The sequence below is a fragment of the Crocodylus porosus genome, unplaced genomic scaffold (assembly GCF_001723895.1).
Source record: "Crocodylus porosus isolate Cpor-Errol unplaced genomic scaffold, CroPor_comp1, whole genome shotgun sequence".
Taxonomy (NCBI): Eukaryota; Metazoa; Chordata; order Crocodylia; family Crocodylidae; genus Crocodylus; species Crocodylus porosus.
In genome coordinates this window covers 163,786,628-163,801,812 of record NW_017728906.1, presented here as the reverse complement: position 1 = coordinate 163,801,812, position 15,185 = coordinate 163,786,628, and the positions used below count along the sequence as shown (strand labels likewise).

At 42.9% G+C, this 15,185-nt stretch overlaps 1 protein-coding gene across 1 annotated transcript; it reads left to right on the top strand.

The window, feature by feature from the left end:
* Positions 1-688: 688 nt before the first annotated feature.
* ALOX5AP (arachidonate 5-lipoxygenase activating protein) lies at positions 689-12,566 on the top strand. The gene is made up of 5 exons (XM_019530118.1): positions 689-839; positions 6,136-6,229; positions 7,219-7,289; positions 8,261-8,342; positions 11,819-12,566. Exons 1-5 carry the CDS (start codon positions 770-772, stop codon positions 11,979-11,981), a joined length of 480 nt encoding a protein of 159 aa, XP_019385663.1. The 5' UTR covers positions 689-769; the 3' UTR covers positions 11,982-12,566.
* Positions 12,567-15,185: the final 2,619 nt, after the last annotated feature.

Sequence of the window (15,185 nt, the reverse complement as noted above, 5' to 3'; positions counted from 1 at the left end):
CTAGGCTTTCACTGATTAAACTGTTTGTTCCACCCTTTCAGTTGAAGGGTGTGTGCCTCATTCTGTGAAAATGTTGTAGTTCCCTTCTCAGACCTATGTTAAACACATATTTCCTTTTTCTTGTCAGATATGTCAGTGCAATGGAGAAAATCCAACTTGCTCTTGTGTATGAGTCAGAGATCAGTGTTACACCGTTAGCATCTCTGCAGCAATGAGATGGGCATTCTTGCTGCTGAACTTGTGAACTTGTGTCTAGTTCTTGGGGTGAATGTAAGGGTGCATGAGGCAAGGATTGTGGCAGGGAACTGCTCAGTGAACAGTTGTGATTGTTGTTATTTTGGGATGCCTGCAGAGTGAAATGGTGACTACCTTTTTCCAGCCTTTCTACTGGATTTCCTCACTATGTGTATTTTAGGCATCAAGGTTACCTTGCTGCTCCTTGGTCTTTAGCAGGATACCTGCCTCTCTCTAGGATTTATCCTAATGGATTGATGAGCATATTGTCTCATGTTACTCCGGGAAATATATTTTTAAGTTAGACTTCGACAACATGATGGAAAAGCAACCAAAGAGCTTGTGAGATATGGACTGCAGTTATGCTGCACTGACACACCTCTAAATGAGAGATAATGATGTATTCTAGCTGTGAAACCATCGGAAATGTTTCATGATACCAGATAAAGCCGACTGTAACTTCCTCTTCTTGTGTTTTGTGGGGCTTAGCTGCTGAAGAGCCTGCCTAGTCCATTTAGACAAGCCTGTCACCAGAATGGATCATGAAATAGTGGGAGGCTTTGTCCTGCTGGCCATAGTCACTCTGCTAAGTGTTATCCAGAATGGTAAGCAAAAATTAAGCATTTTTTAGGAATAAGAGGCAACTGAGGAGAAACAGGAGACTTCTTAGTTAATATGTATTGAATATGAATATAAATTGATCTTATTTTAAAACACATTTTATCCTATTGCATATCAGCTTGTGTGTGGTGGGGTTTATATACTTGTTTGGTTTCAGAATTTCTTTCTGAGCATTTTCTCTCTTCGGCATATCCATTTTTGTACTAATAGCTCAGTAAGTTACCAGTGATACGATGCACATGTATGGTACAATAGTAAGATTATGGCTTGCATATCAGTTTGTGAAAGGGATTCTATGATGTGGTTGCCTGCAATAGGTCCTTTCCAATCTTACAGGGCTGTGTTCCTAATATTAGTAGCTGCTGCTGTTTCTTGCTGCAGAGGGAAAGGTTTAGGGAGCTGAGTGACCAATACGAAACAACAGATCAGATCTTCAGCTGGATCAGTGAGTGTTGCTTCACTGAGTTCCTACTAGCAGGACTCTAGCCTGGTTTATTTAGGGTTAACCAGTTTACTAAGTTTAGAAACTCATTCTTCAGCCCTTCAGTTTTACTACTCTTAACTATTTCCTGTTGTAAGCTTCCTTCATGAGAAGAGTTTTCTATTTTATGCTTTCTCTTTCTTATCTCCAATTCAGTTTCCTTTAAGTTTTCTTAAAGTTAAACTAAGATTCTACCTAGAATACAAACAGGGGGCAAGTTGTGTTTTAATTTTCATCTTTTGCATTGACACACTCCCAAGTTCAAAGGGATCTGGAGGTGGGATAAGAACCTGTGAGGTGAATGCCTCAATATGGGCCTGAACAAAAATCTTTGGCCGTTAGTAGGAAGACCTCCATTGAGTTCAATGGTTTTTGTAGCTGGTGTCATGTGCAGTTCTAAGGAAGCAGATTCATGTGCTGGAGTAAGTCATTCTCAAGCTGTTCTGGCTTTGGGAGAGGGTAAAGCATAAGAAGAACCACAATATTCAGAATGAAGAAGCAGTAGAGCTTTGTAGGTATATATGTCTGTGGTATCATTCAACCAAATTCTGCCATCAGATAGGTAGACTACATTTGGCATGTCCAACAGCAGAACCGGGCTCATTGCAGTCAGCATGTACAGTGCAATTTGAGACATGTCCAAATATGTTTCCTGTTATTTTCCCAGAGGTGTTTGTGGTGACCTGATACAATTCTTGACTTGGCCACCTAGGAAGTTCATACAGTTCAGTGCCACCCTTATATATGCTCCAGATAGTATTGAACTCTGCATGTAAACTCACTGATCCAACTCCTTAGTGCTAGCAGAGCTGAGTATGGCAGTGGATCCAAGTTGAGAAGATGGGCAGAGGTGATTTAAAGCCATCCTTTCTCTCCCCTGATAGTGGATCTAGTCTGGCTCTTGGTGCATACTTGAATACCTGAAGACTATTTTATTCTGTTCTGTTCTATTCTACCATTTTACTCCAATTGGAGCCATCTGGGTGCAAAGTGCTTTGGGGATATAACTCCTGCAATGAAAAGAACTGGCAGGGAGAGAGTTCTATGCCAGGTGAGGTTCCCCTTGGCTGAATAGAGTGGCACAAAAAATTTGTATGGGGTTATAGAGTTGGCACATGGCAGGATTTTGTCTTTGCTGCCACAGAAGGGGTGCATTTACCACAGAATAGCTAACCAAGTAGCGTAATTTTTTGGGGGGGGAAGGGTGAAGGGAGTGATCAAACCTGCGTCATGTTGGAGGAGCTTGCACTGAGATAGCAGCAGCCTGTTTCACTGCCACCATAGCCTGTGGGAGGAGGTAAGAGCCTCCCTTGCACTACCCTGGCAACCAAAATTCAGTCATGCCTTTGACCTGATGTGTTGCTTAGGGCACTGTAGCTTCTGCTGTTGGATAACAAGGCAAACACAGCACTATGCCCTCAACAGGGGCTGACTTTGTGCCACGTACCTCACAGCAAAATGACAGCTTGTTTATTTTTCCAGTGAAGACAAAGTTTATGTGTGTAGAAATGTGCAGGTAATAGCCATTAAAGGGGCAAAGTGAGTGGAATTTGCATTTCAGACCTGAAATCAGTGCTGCTCCATATTTACCTACAAGGTCACCCAAAGGAAAATTGGATTCCTGGGCATATGTTTAGACTTTCAAAGCAGACAATTCCTGGCACCTGCTAAACTGTCCTTGATCCTTGTGTGTAACCTTCAGTCAAGAACAAGCTGTGGGTCTATATGATGATTCCAAACTAGTCCCATTTAACAACCACTTGTAAAGTCTTAATCTAGAATGTTCCTGCCTTGCATTTGGACTACCAGCTGTGTAAGGAATGTGTTCATAGATGTACGGTTGAAAGGAACCTAAGTAGATCATCTAGTCTGACCCCCTGCCCTGGGCAGGAGAGAATACTGGGCTCAAATGATCCCAGCTAGGTAATTATGAAGCCTCCTCTTAAAGACCCCCAGGGTGGGAGCCAGCACCACTTCCCTTGGAAGTTGGTTCCAGCTCCTAGTCACCCTGACTGTGAAGTAGTGCCTTCTAACGTCCAGCCTGAACCTACTCTCAAACAATTTATGGCCATTATTCCTTGTTACTGAGGGCGGTGCTTGGAGGAACAGGGTCTCTCCTATTCCCCGCTGGTCCCCCCGGTTCATAAAAAGTGCAGTAAAAGTGAATGTCAAGGAAATGAAATGAAGCTGAGTTATGCATGCCCCAAATCCTTGCTGTGCCTATCTTTCAGTAAAGCCTTTTTAAGCAAGTGCTTAAGTTATCTTTAAACACATGAAGCCAGTGCAACTCAAATGTGCATTTACAAGCTTTGTTGCAGCAGGCAGAAAGTAGTCTTGCCCCTTTTGATGAGTGTAGAGGCAAATTATGGGGCCTTGTGGTGGCTCCTTGTGGGAGGAAGATTCATAGCATGCTAGAGCTGAATGATGGCATTTTTTAAGACTGATGCTATCTGCTCATCCAATTTAGCCATTTTGATGAATGCAGGGGGTGTTATATGTCTGGATGGAAAGTGGAGATGACATTTTTAGTTGGCTTTTCAAAGCGTTTCCACTTTCCAGGGACTTGTCTGGGTTCAGATGGAGCTGTGTGTTCTTCACCCAGAAGCTAACTTTCCATAGACTTTCTGATATTTTAGAAGAGGCAGTGGCTGCCTCAATTTGAATTGAGGTGTATAGTTGATTATCAGCATACTATTGGCTGCTAAACCTACCTTATCATACTTCCACTAGTGATCTCACATTGATTTTCGATAGAAGAGGGGATACAATACAGATCTCTGCATGTGAACCTATATATGAGGACTTTTTGAGAAAGACCAGTTACCTATTACCACTGTTTGAGTTCTGCTGGTGACAGGCAATTAGTGTATTGGGACATCTGTTTCTGTATCGTGTTGGTATGCTAGTAGTCCATTGTGTCAAAGGCTGCAGAGAAGACAAGAAGTATGACCATGGATGTCTTACCTGGGTCCATGTCATTTTGGTACATCTGCCTTTGCTCAGCCCTGATTGTGAGGCATCCTTGATGCTGGCTAATGTGATGTGGTTGGACTTTAGTTGTAGGTTACCGCTGCTGATTCTCTCTATAATTGTTTATATACACAGCAAAAGCAGGTTAGAGAGAGGGGAATTTCATTATTTTGATGTTTGCTTTTTTTCCAGTCCTGAGTGAAAAACCCAAACTTATCATTCCTTCAGAGCTCTCTCCTAGATGGATGATCCCAGAGCCACAGACCTCAGAAGCCCTCACGTTCCTAACTCAGCATCAGTTTATATTGTGGCTGTCCCAGAACCAGAACTGGGCCCCCAATTCAGAAACAATCCTCCTAATGGGCTGCCTCAGCTGTGAAGCCTGCAAGTCCTGAAGTCCTGACCCCTGAGACAACCCTCCTCTCAGACTGTCCTCTGTGAATGGACTCTGGAAGCCAAGGCTTCCCAGAAGTCTGTGATATCTCATTGTCTTAGATCTGCAACACAGATTATGAATAATTCAAAACACAAGCTTCCTGTTCCTTCTCAGTTCCTTATCACCTTTTACCCAGAGGACTTTTTTCTGATTACTTGGAAGTTTCCCTGAGTCAAAGTTGAGTACTGGGATGAGTGGACACGGGTTTCCACTAGGGCTGTGAGAAGCTTCGTTCCCTGATTTGATTTAGTGGAGATTCGGTCTAATTCGGCTGAATCTTGGAATCCAAATTGAATCAGAGGACCCTCTAATCTCTCTGAATCAAATCAGAACCCTCCAAATCAATTTGGAGAGAGTTGGAAAGATTTGGACATAGACACAGCTTTAAATGTTTTTTCTACATAACTCAAGGTACCAGGCGGCTCATGAATGCTGTGATGCTGGGGTGGATAGTGTGTCTCCATCTGCCCCAGCACTGCAGTGATCACAAGCCATGCTGGTACCTCGAGGTATGTAGAAAAAACTTTTAAAGCTGTGTCTATGGCCGAATTGTTGATTCTCCAAATCAGCATCAAATCTTCAGCTTCGGATTCAGCTGAATTGAATCGGTGACAGTGATCTAAATCAATAAATCGAATCAATGTCCCTGATTCAGGCCAAATCCAAATTAGATGGGGTCCACTTTGCACACCCCTAGTTTCTACCACACTGACCACTGTGATATTACTAAGCTTTAAGCTTTACTATAACAGTCACAACTATTTTATGCGCTGGGGACCACTAGGTATACTGTTGTATCAAAATTCAGTGTGTATTAAATTTGCCTTGGAAACAGGGACAGGGATTATATTGTGTCTGTTTCAGCTGAGGAGTCCATACTGAAACCATAGAGATAAAAGGCAGATACCTTATCTCTACAGGGATCATGAGAAGTGGTTATATTCTTTCAGATCTTGACTTTACTGTGGGGTGAGGTTGCTTTACAAAAGCAACTAGGAAATTGTGAAGATCACACACTAGAAATGCAGAGTCAGCTGTGGTACACATTTCCTCAACATGGGCCTGGCTCTGTGTGATGTGACATAGAGATAAAACAGCAAAGTATACTTTTGTTCTGTGGGCAGTGGGCTCAGCAGTGAGGCCAGGCTGATTGCCTTTCATAGAGTGTGTAACATTTTCAACAGCTATTTCAGGGCAAATTTTTAAATTAAAATGGGTCCTTAAACTTTGAGGAAGCCTTCTAGCCCACGTTCTACTGCTGCTTATACCAACATGCTCCTCTGGTACTGAGTGGGGTATGTGGGCATCAACAAGGGTTGAATTTGACCCATTATCATGAATTTGACATGTGTCCAGTTTAAATCTCAAAATAAACTTTTGCCTGTCTTAACAGCCTTTTTTGCTAGCAAAGTGGAGCATGAAAGCAAGAGCTATAATGGTAAGACTCTTCAGCGGACAGGAGCCTTTGAACGAGTTTTCACTGCCAAGTGAGTATGCAAACCAAGACCATACAAGGTGGCAAGGTGGAAAGTGGTGTTCACATCTGAGTTTAATCTCTGCCTTCACTTGTGGCCTGATTCAAACTTCACAGAAATCAAGACAAGTCTAACAGTGGACTTTGGATCAAGCCACTGATGAAGATGATGATGTTGGTGGTATTATAGCAGTATCTAAATGCTCCGGTATCTAAAGGCTTAGCAGTATCTAAAGGAGTAGGACCCTAAAGTAATAGGTACTGTACAAACACACAGTAAGAAAAGACTAGAATCTGAATAGGCAGGGTTGTAGAGATGTGACGTGATCTGCCTAAAAGGGTAATGTCAGAATTAATCTGAGAACCATTGTCTCCTGAATCTCCAGATCACTGAACAGGACACTTGGTGATGCTGCTGCTCTAGTATGTCCCTTTGCTTTTGTCTTGGACATCCTTAAGGAGAAGATAAAATTTCCTGCCTACCAAGAAAGAAAAAGACACAAAATGACTCTTAAGCACTGGAAATGTGTTCTGCAGTTTACAATTAATAAAAATACTGCCCTCTGTGGGCCTCCAAATATCTTCTCTACAGAAATGTTCCCATTTGCACACAGCGTGGTAAATAATTCCTTTTACCAAGCTATTGAAAAAGCAACATGTGAATTTTGTGAGGTTCCTCCTTGCTATGATTCTTATCTTTCTATTTGAATTATACTGTTTCACTGTCAACAGCTTGATTAATATGACCAGGTTCATAAGTACTGCCCAAGTTAATGCAGTGGATCAATTATATCGTATAAGCCATGATGGACCACAATAGTAGAGGGAGTGCATTATGCGTTGCTGACTATCTCTAAAGAGGTAGAGCAATACCACCTATTATTTTACAGAGGTAATAGGTAGATAAATCTCCTACAGCTCTATTGTGCTTTTGAGGAATAAAGATATTTGTTTCAGTTCTCAGTATGCTTTTAATCTGCCCCCTTTTAAATTCCTTCCTAGCCAAAACTGTGAGCATGCATATCCTACATTTCTTGCTGTGCTGTGGTGCGCTGGGCTGCTTTGTAGCCAAGGTAACATACACTCTTTTTTTTTAACTGTGTGTATCTGTCTGAGGTTCAGATTAATATTTTAACAGTACTCCTGCCCTTACCCTGCACTCCAGACAGTTGCTAGTGCAGTAATGCTCTTCATTCCTCTTCTGAGTTACATTATGGGCAGGATTATGATTAGAGGTGATCTGGATTGGTGAGAAATCTGGCTGGAGCCCCAAAATCATTCTTATTGGAAAGCAAAGTCAATTGACCAGAGGAAGAAAGCCCTCTACTTTGGAAGGGAGCTAGTGGGGTAGCCAGTCCATCTCATCCACTGGTGAAGTTGGACTAGGAGGAAGTTGTTTTGAGGACCCTTAATATTTCTGCTGGGAAATGGTGCCCAGCCCGCAGGGGCTGGAAGGGAAACCTCTATTGCTGTCTTCTAGACTGGCCTTCTTCCTACCTGTCCCAGCTCAGCAAGGTGTTTAATTATATGCCTCACTAAGCATTGGAGAATACTTCCACTGAATTCAGACAGCATTTTCATAGGCTTAATGTCAGGAACATGCTCAGGGGCCTCACTTAATCGGAGCTTAAGCTGGGCTGAAATTTGCATTCCCAGAATGGTCCCTGCTCTGCTCCTGCTGAGCTTCCTGCTGGGGGTTCTAGTAAAACCATACCATAAGCCAGATGCATGTGCTGCAGTATTTGGCTTATTTAAAAGCAGAATACAGCCCTGCATGTGATCCCAGTGCTGGTTTCCCCTCTGGGTAAATGCATGCATTTGAGTGGGCCATGGTGCAGAGTTTAACCCACAGAGTTCACTGTGAAGGTGGTAGGAAAACAAGTTGTAAATTCTCTACAAGTTTGATTCTTTGGTTCCACAGTTCATCCTTTTTTTCAAAATTAGAGTTTCCCAGTATTCCCAGTCTGGACTTTATGTACTGTGAGGTCTACACAGGAAGCTTGGGCAGCCATCTCTAATATGTGTGTTTTATTCCTTTATTCAGTTCCCGCTGCCTTTGCTGGATTGATGTACTTGTTTGTAAGGCAAAAGTATTTTGTTGGCTATCTGGGAGAAAGGACTCAGAGGTAAGAATTTTCTGGAACTCTTTATAAAAGGTAGGGCAAGGTCCCAGCCTGTCTTCCAACCTCACACATTAGCATGGTTCAAGTGGGAATGGACATGGTTCAGTAGGAATGGTCAAGCTACTGATCCACACTGGTGCTACTTTTACTTGTATATGGTTTAAGACTCCTGGGGGTGCACACCAGTATTTCTAGTATTGCCATAAGCTGAGTCATTCTGAATTTTTTCCGAGAATATCGTGGGAATATTTTTTTCCCTAGAATAGTGTGTCTCCACTGCATCCAGCAGCTCATAAGTTAGTTACTTTAGCAGCAGTTTAAATCTATAGCTACTAGGGGTGTGTGAAGCAAGACCTATTCAACCTGGATTCAGATTCAGCCTGAATCAGGGACAGTGATTCAATTCCTTGATTCGGATCACTGTCCATGATTTGATTTGGCCAAATCCAAATCTGAAGATTCGATGCTGATTTGGAGAATCAGCGATTTGGACACAGACACAGCTTTAAATATTTTTTCTACATACCTTGAGGTACCAGCACAGCTTATGAATGCTGTGATGCTGGGGCACATGGAGCATCCCACAGAAGTGTGGGGGGTGGCCCCCAGCATGCTGCCCGGCAGACTTGGAAGTGGACTGGAAGAGCTTCTAGTCCACTTCCAGGTCTGCTGCCAAGTGCACTGGGGAGCTCCCAGTGCTCCTATGGGACACCTCATGCACCCCAGCATCACAGCGTTCATGAACCACCTGCTACCTGGAGGTATGTAGAAAAAACATTTAAAGCTATGCCTGTGTCCGAATTGCCAAATCTTTCCGAATCTCTCTGAATCAATTCAGAGGGTTCCAATTCGATTTGGGGAGATTAAAGGGTCCTCTGATTAGATTCAGATTCAGAGATTTGGCCACTGAATTGGGCTGAATCTCCGCTGAATTGAATCGGGGATCGAAACTGCACAGCTGTACCAGCTACTTCATGTTAAAAGCACCACCACGCTTGAGTTAAGGGTTTTTGTGTATGGGTGGGAGCAGTTAGAAATAACATGTAAACCAGGGATGTCCAGCATCCAAGTGGCCAGGGTCTGCACATCTCACAGGCTGCATCAATGAAGGCCACACCATGGCGAGCCACACACATCAGGGCCACATGCCACATGGACTTCCCTACTGCTACACTGTGCATGGCTCCAGACTCACTCTCTGCTCCCCACACTGCACTGCCCTAATCCTGGGAGTGCTCATATGTAGGAACCTAGGGGGGTTTCAACTTAACCCCACGTGGGCTACATGCAACCCATGGGCCAACAGTTGGACGGCCTTGGCTTAAGCTATAACTGGAATTAATAATGCAGAGAGCACAAATCCTTTCCGTCATGCAAGCCCATCTGGTTTGAACATCTCATCTAGTATCTGGTGGGATAGAGGCCCCACCAAATAAGGCTAAGATTAAGACTGCTGAAAGACTTGAAATAGAGCAGAATTTATTTCCTGCTTCTTAAGCAATGCTTTGTACCAGGAGTGCTTGTGAGCTCTAAGGTTTGCCATGGCTGTCTCTTGGCTCTGAGGTTGTGACTGAGGTGGGCTGTTTTCCTTTAAAACCCAAATGGCCTGGAACCTACCTGAGGTACCACTACTGTCCGCATATAGTAACGCATCACTTGCATTTGGCAGGGACACCAAAGACCCCAACCTCCCAGCCCTGATTTGAAAGGCTGAGTGAGAACATTTTTCATGAGGGAACTCCTCCCCCCAATTTGTGAAAGAGCTTGGATCTGCCAACCTTTAGGTCATGCTCATCAATCCTGGAGCCAGGATGGCAGGGTAGATTATTGAAGATTTGATCAACTGCTCTATTTTTATACAAGGGGTCTAAGGGCATGGAGTTCATATCTAAGGGAAGAAATAAAGTATAGGTTCCACTTTCCCATCAGTGTCTCTCATTTATTCTCCATACTTGCTTTGCCAGAGATTGGGTCCCATTTTTTTTTTTTTAAGGAAAGAAGGTGATTTTCCCTTGAATTATCTTGAATAATCAAAGTAAAAACAATGAATAATAGATTTGTAGATGTTCAATTGCCCACCCAAGTAAGAGAATTATGCTGCATCTGAGTATGGGTGGATGTAAAAGTAGAGGAAGGGAGCTGATTTTTATATTGTCTTGCTATATTGGTCTTTGTTAATAAAACTATAGTGTGGGAAAGGGGAGAGTTTGGGTTTTGTAGACTTGGTGAACTGTGTTTATAGAGCGAATTTTGAAAGACTCTGGCTCACTGTGTACTGCAGTCCTTCAAATTAAATTAAAAGGTTCTTATATTAAGTTGTGCCCAATGTTTTGACTCTCAATTTAAGAAAAAATAAAACTTAACTAAAGACACATTTACAGCAATGCAAGCCCAGCAGAGCATATAAACAATTCTTTTTTTACTTCACTTTTATAATAAATATTTTATTTTACAAATATTCAAAGGAATACAAATACAGTAGCTATATATATGTAGATATACATGTCTTTTGATTTGCACAGTCAAGAATTTTTTTCCCATTGGTGTCTGTATACCTCTTCCTACGGTTAATGAGAGCTGTGCATGTGTAAAGTAAAATTGACCTGTGTATTTATCATGTCCCATTTGGGCTTTAAATACAGGATTGTCATCAGTGATTATAGTCTTCGATGGCTGATAAGAAAAATGTGCCTCTTAAATGGAGCCCTCAAACAAGCAGTAGCACTGTGGGTCAAATTCTGAACTGATTTGTTTCCATATATTTCCAGTGAAATTAGTGAGGTTGTAGGGATGCAAATCAATGCAGAATTTGGCTCCATGAATCTAAATACCTGTGAACTCTTTTAGTTGGTCTGACTGACATTTCTAGGGTACATGCAGTCCTTACACTTATATCAACCTAACTGTACAGATGTTTGGAGAAGTTAGATCAGGCAAAAAAATGGCCAGGTTGATATAACTTAATACACGTAAAGAGGTGCACTAAGGTAGACTGGACGTGTTAGCCCAATCTACTGAATATCTGTATACATTCAGAGCACAGCCCCAGGACTGGGAAAGCCTAGTCACTCACCCTAGCCCCAGGGCTTTTCCTACACCCACACCTTAACCAGGCTATTTTTCCCAACCGCTCCAGCCCTAGACAGATAAGCTCCCCCAGAGGACTTGGCAGGTCCTGACTCCTGATCCTGCCAAACCCCCACAAACCCACCAAACTGCCTGTGGACCTGCTAACCCTAGAGATTCTTTCTGCCCCTTCCCTCACCTCGACTTACTTGGATCACATTCCTGGCACTGCTTCCAGCCCCAGTGCATGTCTGCACAAGCAAGACCCAAGCTACAATCACATGGCTTAGAGCAAGCCACATGACTCTAGACTGGGTCCCAGGAATGTCTGCATGTACCCCTAGAGGGTGAGCACTTCGCAGATGAGGTGATTTATTGTAGTACATCACGTATCTCTCTTTTTTTCTCCTCAGCACTCCTGGTTACTTATTTGGAAAACGCATCATACTGTTCCTGTTCCTAATGTCTGTTGCCGGAATACTCAATTACTACCTGGTCCTATTTTTTGGAAGTGACTTTGAAATGCATATAAAAGCTATAACCAACACCATCTCTCCATTGCTGCTCATTCCTTAATTTCTTTGCAGCATTAAGGGGTTAGTGTGCTTAATATATCAATGCCCAGAAGCAGCTATAATTCAACCATTTAAGAAAAGAACCTATAACCCTTTCAGATTGCTGTAAATCCAATGCTGTATGGGGCTTTGCAGCTTGATTTAAACCTGGTTTTTCCCTCAGAAAAGTGATTTATGGTGAACAGTCCGTGTGTAGTAGAAACAGTAATAACTTCCAGTTAATTCTTTGGATTCTTTCTGTAAATTGTAGCTTGATAGCTGATTCCTTGGCTGTAAGGAACATGTTTTGCTATTGTCAAAATTGTACTTTGCTCTCCAGCTGTCACAAAAAGCAGGAGCCTTACACTTAGATAATCCATCCTCACACCTATATAATTTCATTACAGCTCCCATTAGTGCACGAGGACTGCAGATTGGATTCTTTGTGGTTGTCTTTGATAAATATTTATCCATTCTTTGGGCCTGACATTTTTCTTTACACTAAAACCTTTTTAAACTGCCACAGCCGTGCAAAGGGGCCTTAGTATAAAAATGAAAGCTTAGTTTTATTTTGCTTTGTAAATTTAATAAAGCAGTCTAAAATGGTGAAATAGGTTTGTCTTGTCTTCTTTGTTTAGTGCTTGATTCTGATGCTCCCATCAGTGACAAAACTCCCAGTGAACTGAACAGCAAAGACCTTATTCACTTCAGTGGGAGCAGAACTAAGCCCATTATTACAAGTTGACTAATAGCTAAATATGTATGCTTCAGAGACTGCATTCCTAACAATTTCTGCTCTGTTAGTGGGTTTATTTCTTTTCATGCAATGCTAATGTGTTCCTGCAAGTCCACAGCAACATATGGTCTGATTATGATCCAAACCAGTGTGAGCAAACTGGAAAAAATCACACTTTTTAAAAATTGCTACCATATGAACGCCTAAGCTCCTAAATCTGTCTGATTACCACAGGCAGGATAAATGAAGCTGTATATAATGACTTCTTTGCGGGGGACAGAGATTCCTTCCCACATGAGGAGGGAGAGTAGGAGCAGTTTTACAAATGGAATTCCCAGAAATTGCTCTGTAAATGCAGAAAGCAGGCCTGCCTATTACCTAAAAGTTTAGGACTTTCATTTGCATTAAACAAGTATCCTCCCAAAGACTGTTCTAAGCATATAGAAGTGTCCTTATTTTAAGGAGAAAATATCTCTTGTTTCAAATATCTAACATGATCCTATTATTAAAGTATGTTTATGTTTCTCTTTAAAGTTAGTCTGTATTATCTCTGCATCTAACAATTTGCAGTGCCAAATCACAACGCACATTCTTTTCTCCTACCCAGAGCAAGAATCTTAACTAAAAAATGTTAAAAATAACTGATTTATTGGGTAATTACCAGTTCATAAGCCCCTGAGTGGCTAACCAGAACAGACTGCATAAATATCAATCATATCTAATATAAACACGGTGAACTTGCTGTCTTTCAGCTACAGAGAATGTATCTTTAGGTACAGTGTGAATATTTATTTTCTCCATTTAGGTTCAAAGTATCATGAAATTCTTCAACTAATTGCTTTGCTGTCAGTTCTTTGGGTTCCATATAACATTATGTCAGCTGTAGCCAATATGGTGATCCCACTAGATCTTCTGTGCTTAAAAGGACCCTGGACCTTGTCAGTACTGAAAAGAGAGACCTCTGAAAAATGGCAAGGTGTTGCAAGAAATAGCACCAGTGATTCATTAGGTGACTTTCTTACCTCTGAACCAGTGCCTCAGCATGATGGCAGGTGGCATTGTCAAGCTGGAGGTACTTTTCTTTGCATAAAAGTTCTGTATTGTTAAAATACAAAGATGAAGAGTTAAGTGTCACAGGGCACTAAGGCGTGCCTGCTCCTTTAAGGGCAGAAGCAGCCTAGCAAAGGCAGAGCTCTACAGCTGCAGGTTGCCTGAGTAACAGGCTAATGAGGTAATGCACGCAGTCAGCTGAGCTGGGAGCATATAAGCTCAGGGCTGAGGCTAGCAGGGCTCACTTTCTCTGCTAGCTGCACAAGAGAGCTGCCCCATGACATTTTGCAGCCTGTTTTGCTACCTCCAAGTGCAGTAAGAGTCCAGGAGCTCACAAGGTCTCCAGGGCACAGGGGGATGCTATCCTAAAGAATTTTTTGTAGAAATCTTGTTGAGCTAATAAACAAACTATCATCTCTGCTACTAGTCCTGATTGCCCTATCCTAGGGATGGAAGTTTGCCCACTTGATGGAGAAGAGTGCTGCCTTTACTGTTAGTGCTATGTTATAGCCCAGGGGCTTACATTTGTATTATTGTTTGTTCTGGAGGTTTGGGATGAGGCTGTAACAGGAGGTACGGAGCCTCATTAGTGCCCAGAGGGGGCACACAGTCATTTTGAGCCCTACCAGAATTGGGTGCAGGCTTGAGCAGTTGGAAAAGCCCGCAATGGACAAAGGGTGCGAGGCACAGGGCACACAGGACTGGAGAGCCTGGTGCCAGAGGGGTGCAGCAGTGACAAGGGCCGGACAGCCCAGTGACAGAAACAGGTCAATTGGAGCTAGCGCCTTGGAGCCAGGTCTGACATAGTAGGCTTAGACTAAAAGGCCTAGCCAGATTAAGGGGATGGAGGCCGAATAGGCTGAGGCCCCAACAGAGGGAATAACATGCATGTAACACCTGAGGCATGGGGCATGGTAAAGGGGAGGTTTGGAGCCACACAATTAGCCCATAAGGCTTAAGATGCCCTGTGTGGCACAGTACTGGGGGTGAATGGCCCAAGGACCAGTGAATTCTGGTGAGGGTCAGCGAATCAGTTCCATGTGAAGGCCCATGGGCAGCCTCCTGACTTAGTATTTTACCAGCAAGACATGACTGGAGAGATAAAAGGACACCCTTGGGACTGCTGGCATGGTTGCAGAGCTGCCAGCGGCATCATGGCCACCCCTGGTGATCAGGCTCCGTGACATTAAGGAAGACCACACAATAGTGACAGGAAAAAAATCAAGATCCATGTAATGTGAGGTAGTGATGGCCTCTTGCGACTGGGATTTAGACATAGACATAGACATAGACATTAGGGCTGGAAGGGACCTCGGAAGATCATTGAGTCCAGCCCCCCGCCCGAAGGACAGGAAGTCAGCTGGGGTCATAGGATCCCAGCAAGATAAGCATCCAATTTGCTCTTGAAGGTGTTCAATGTAGGTGCTTGAACCACCTCCG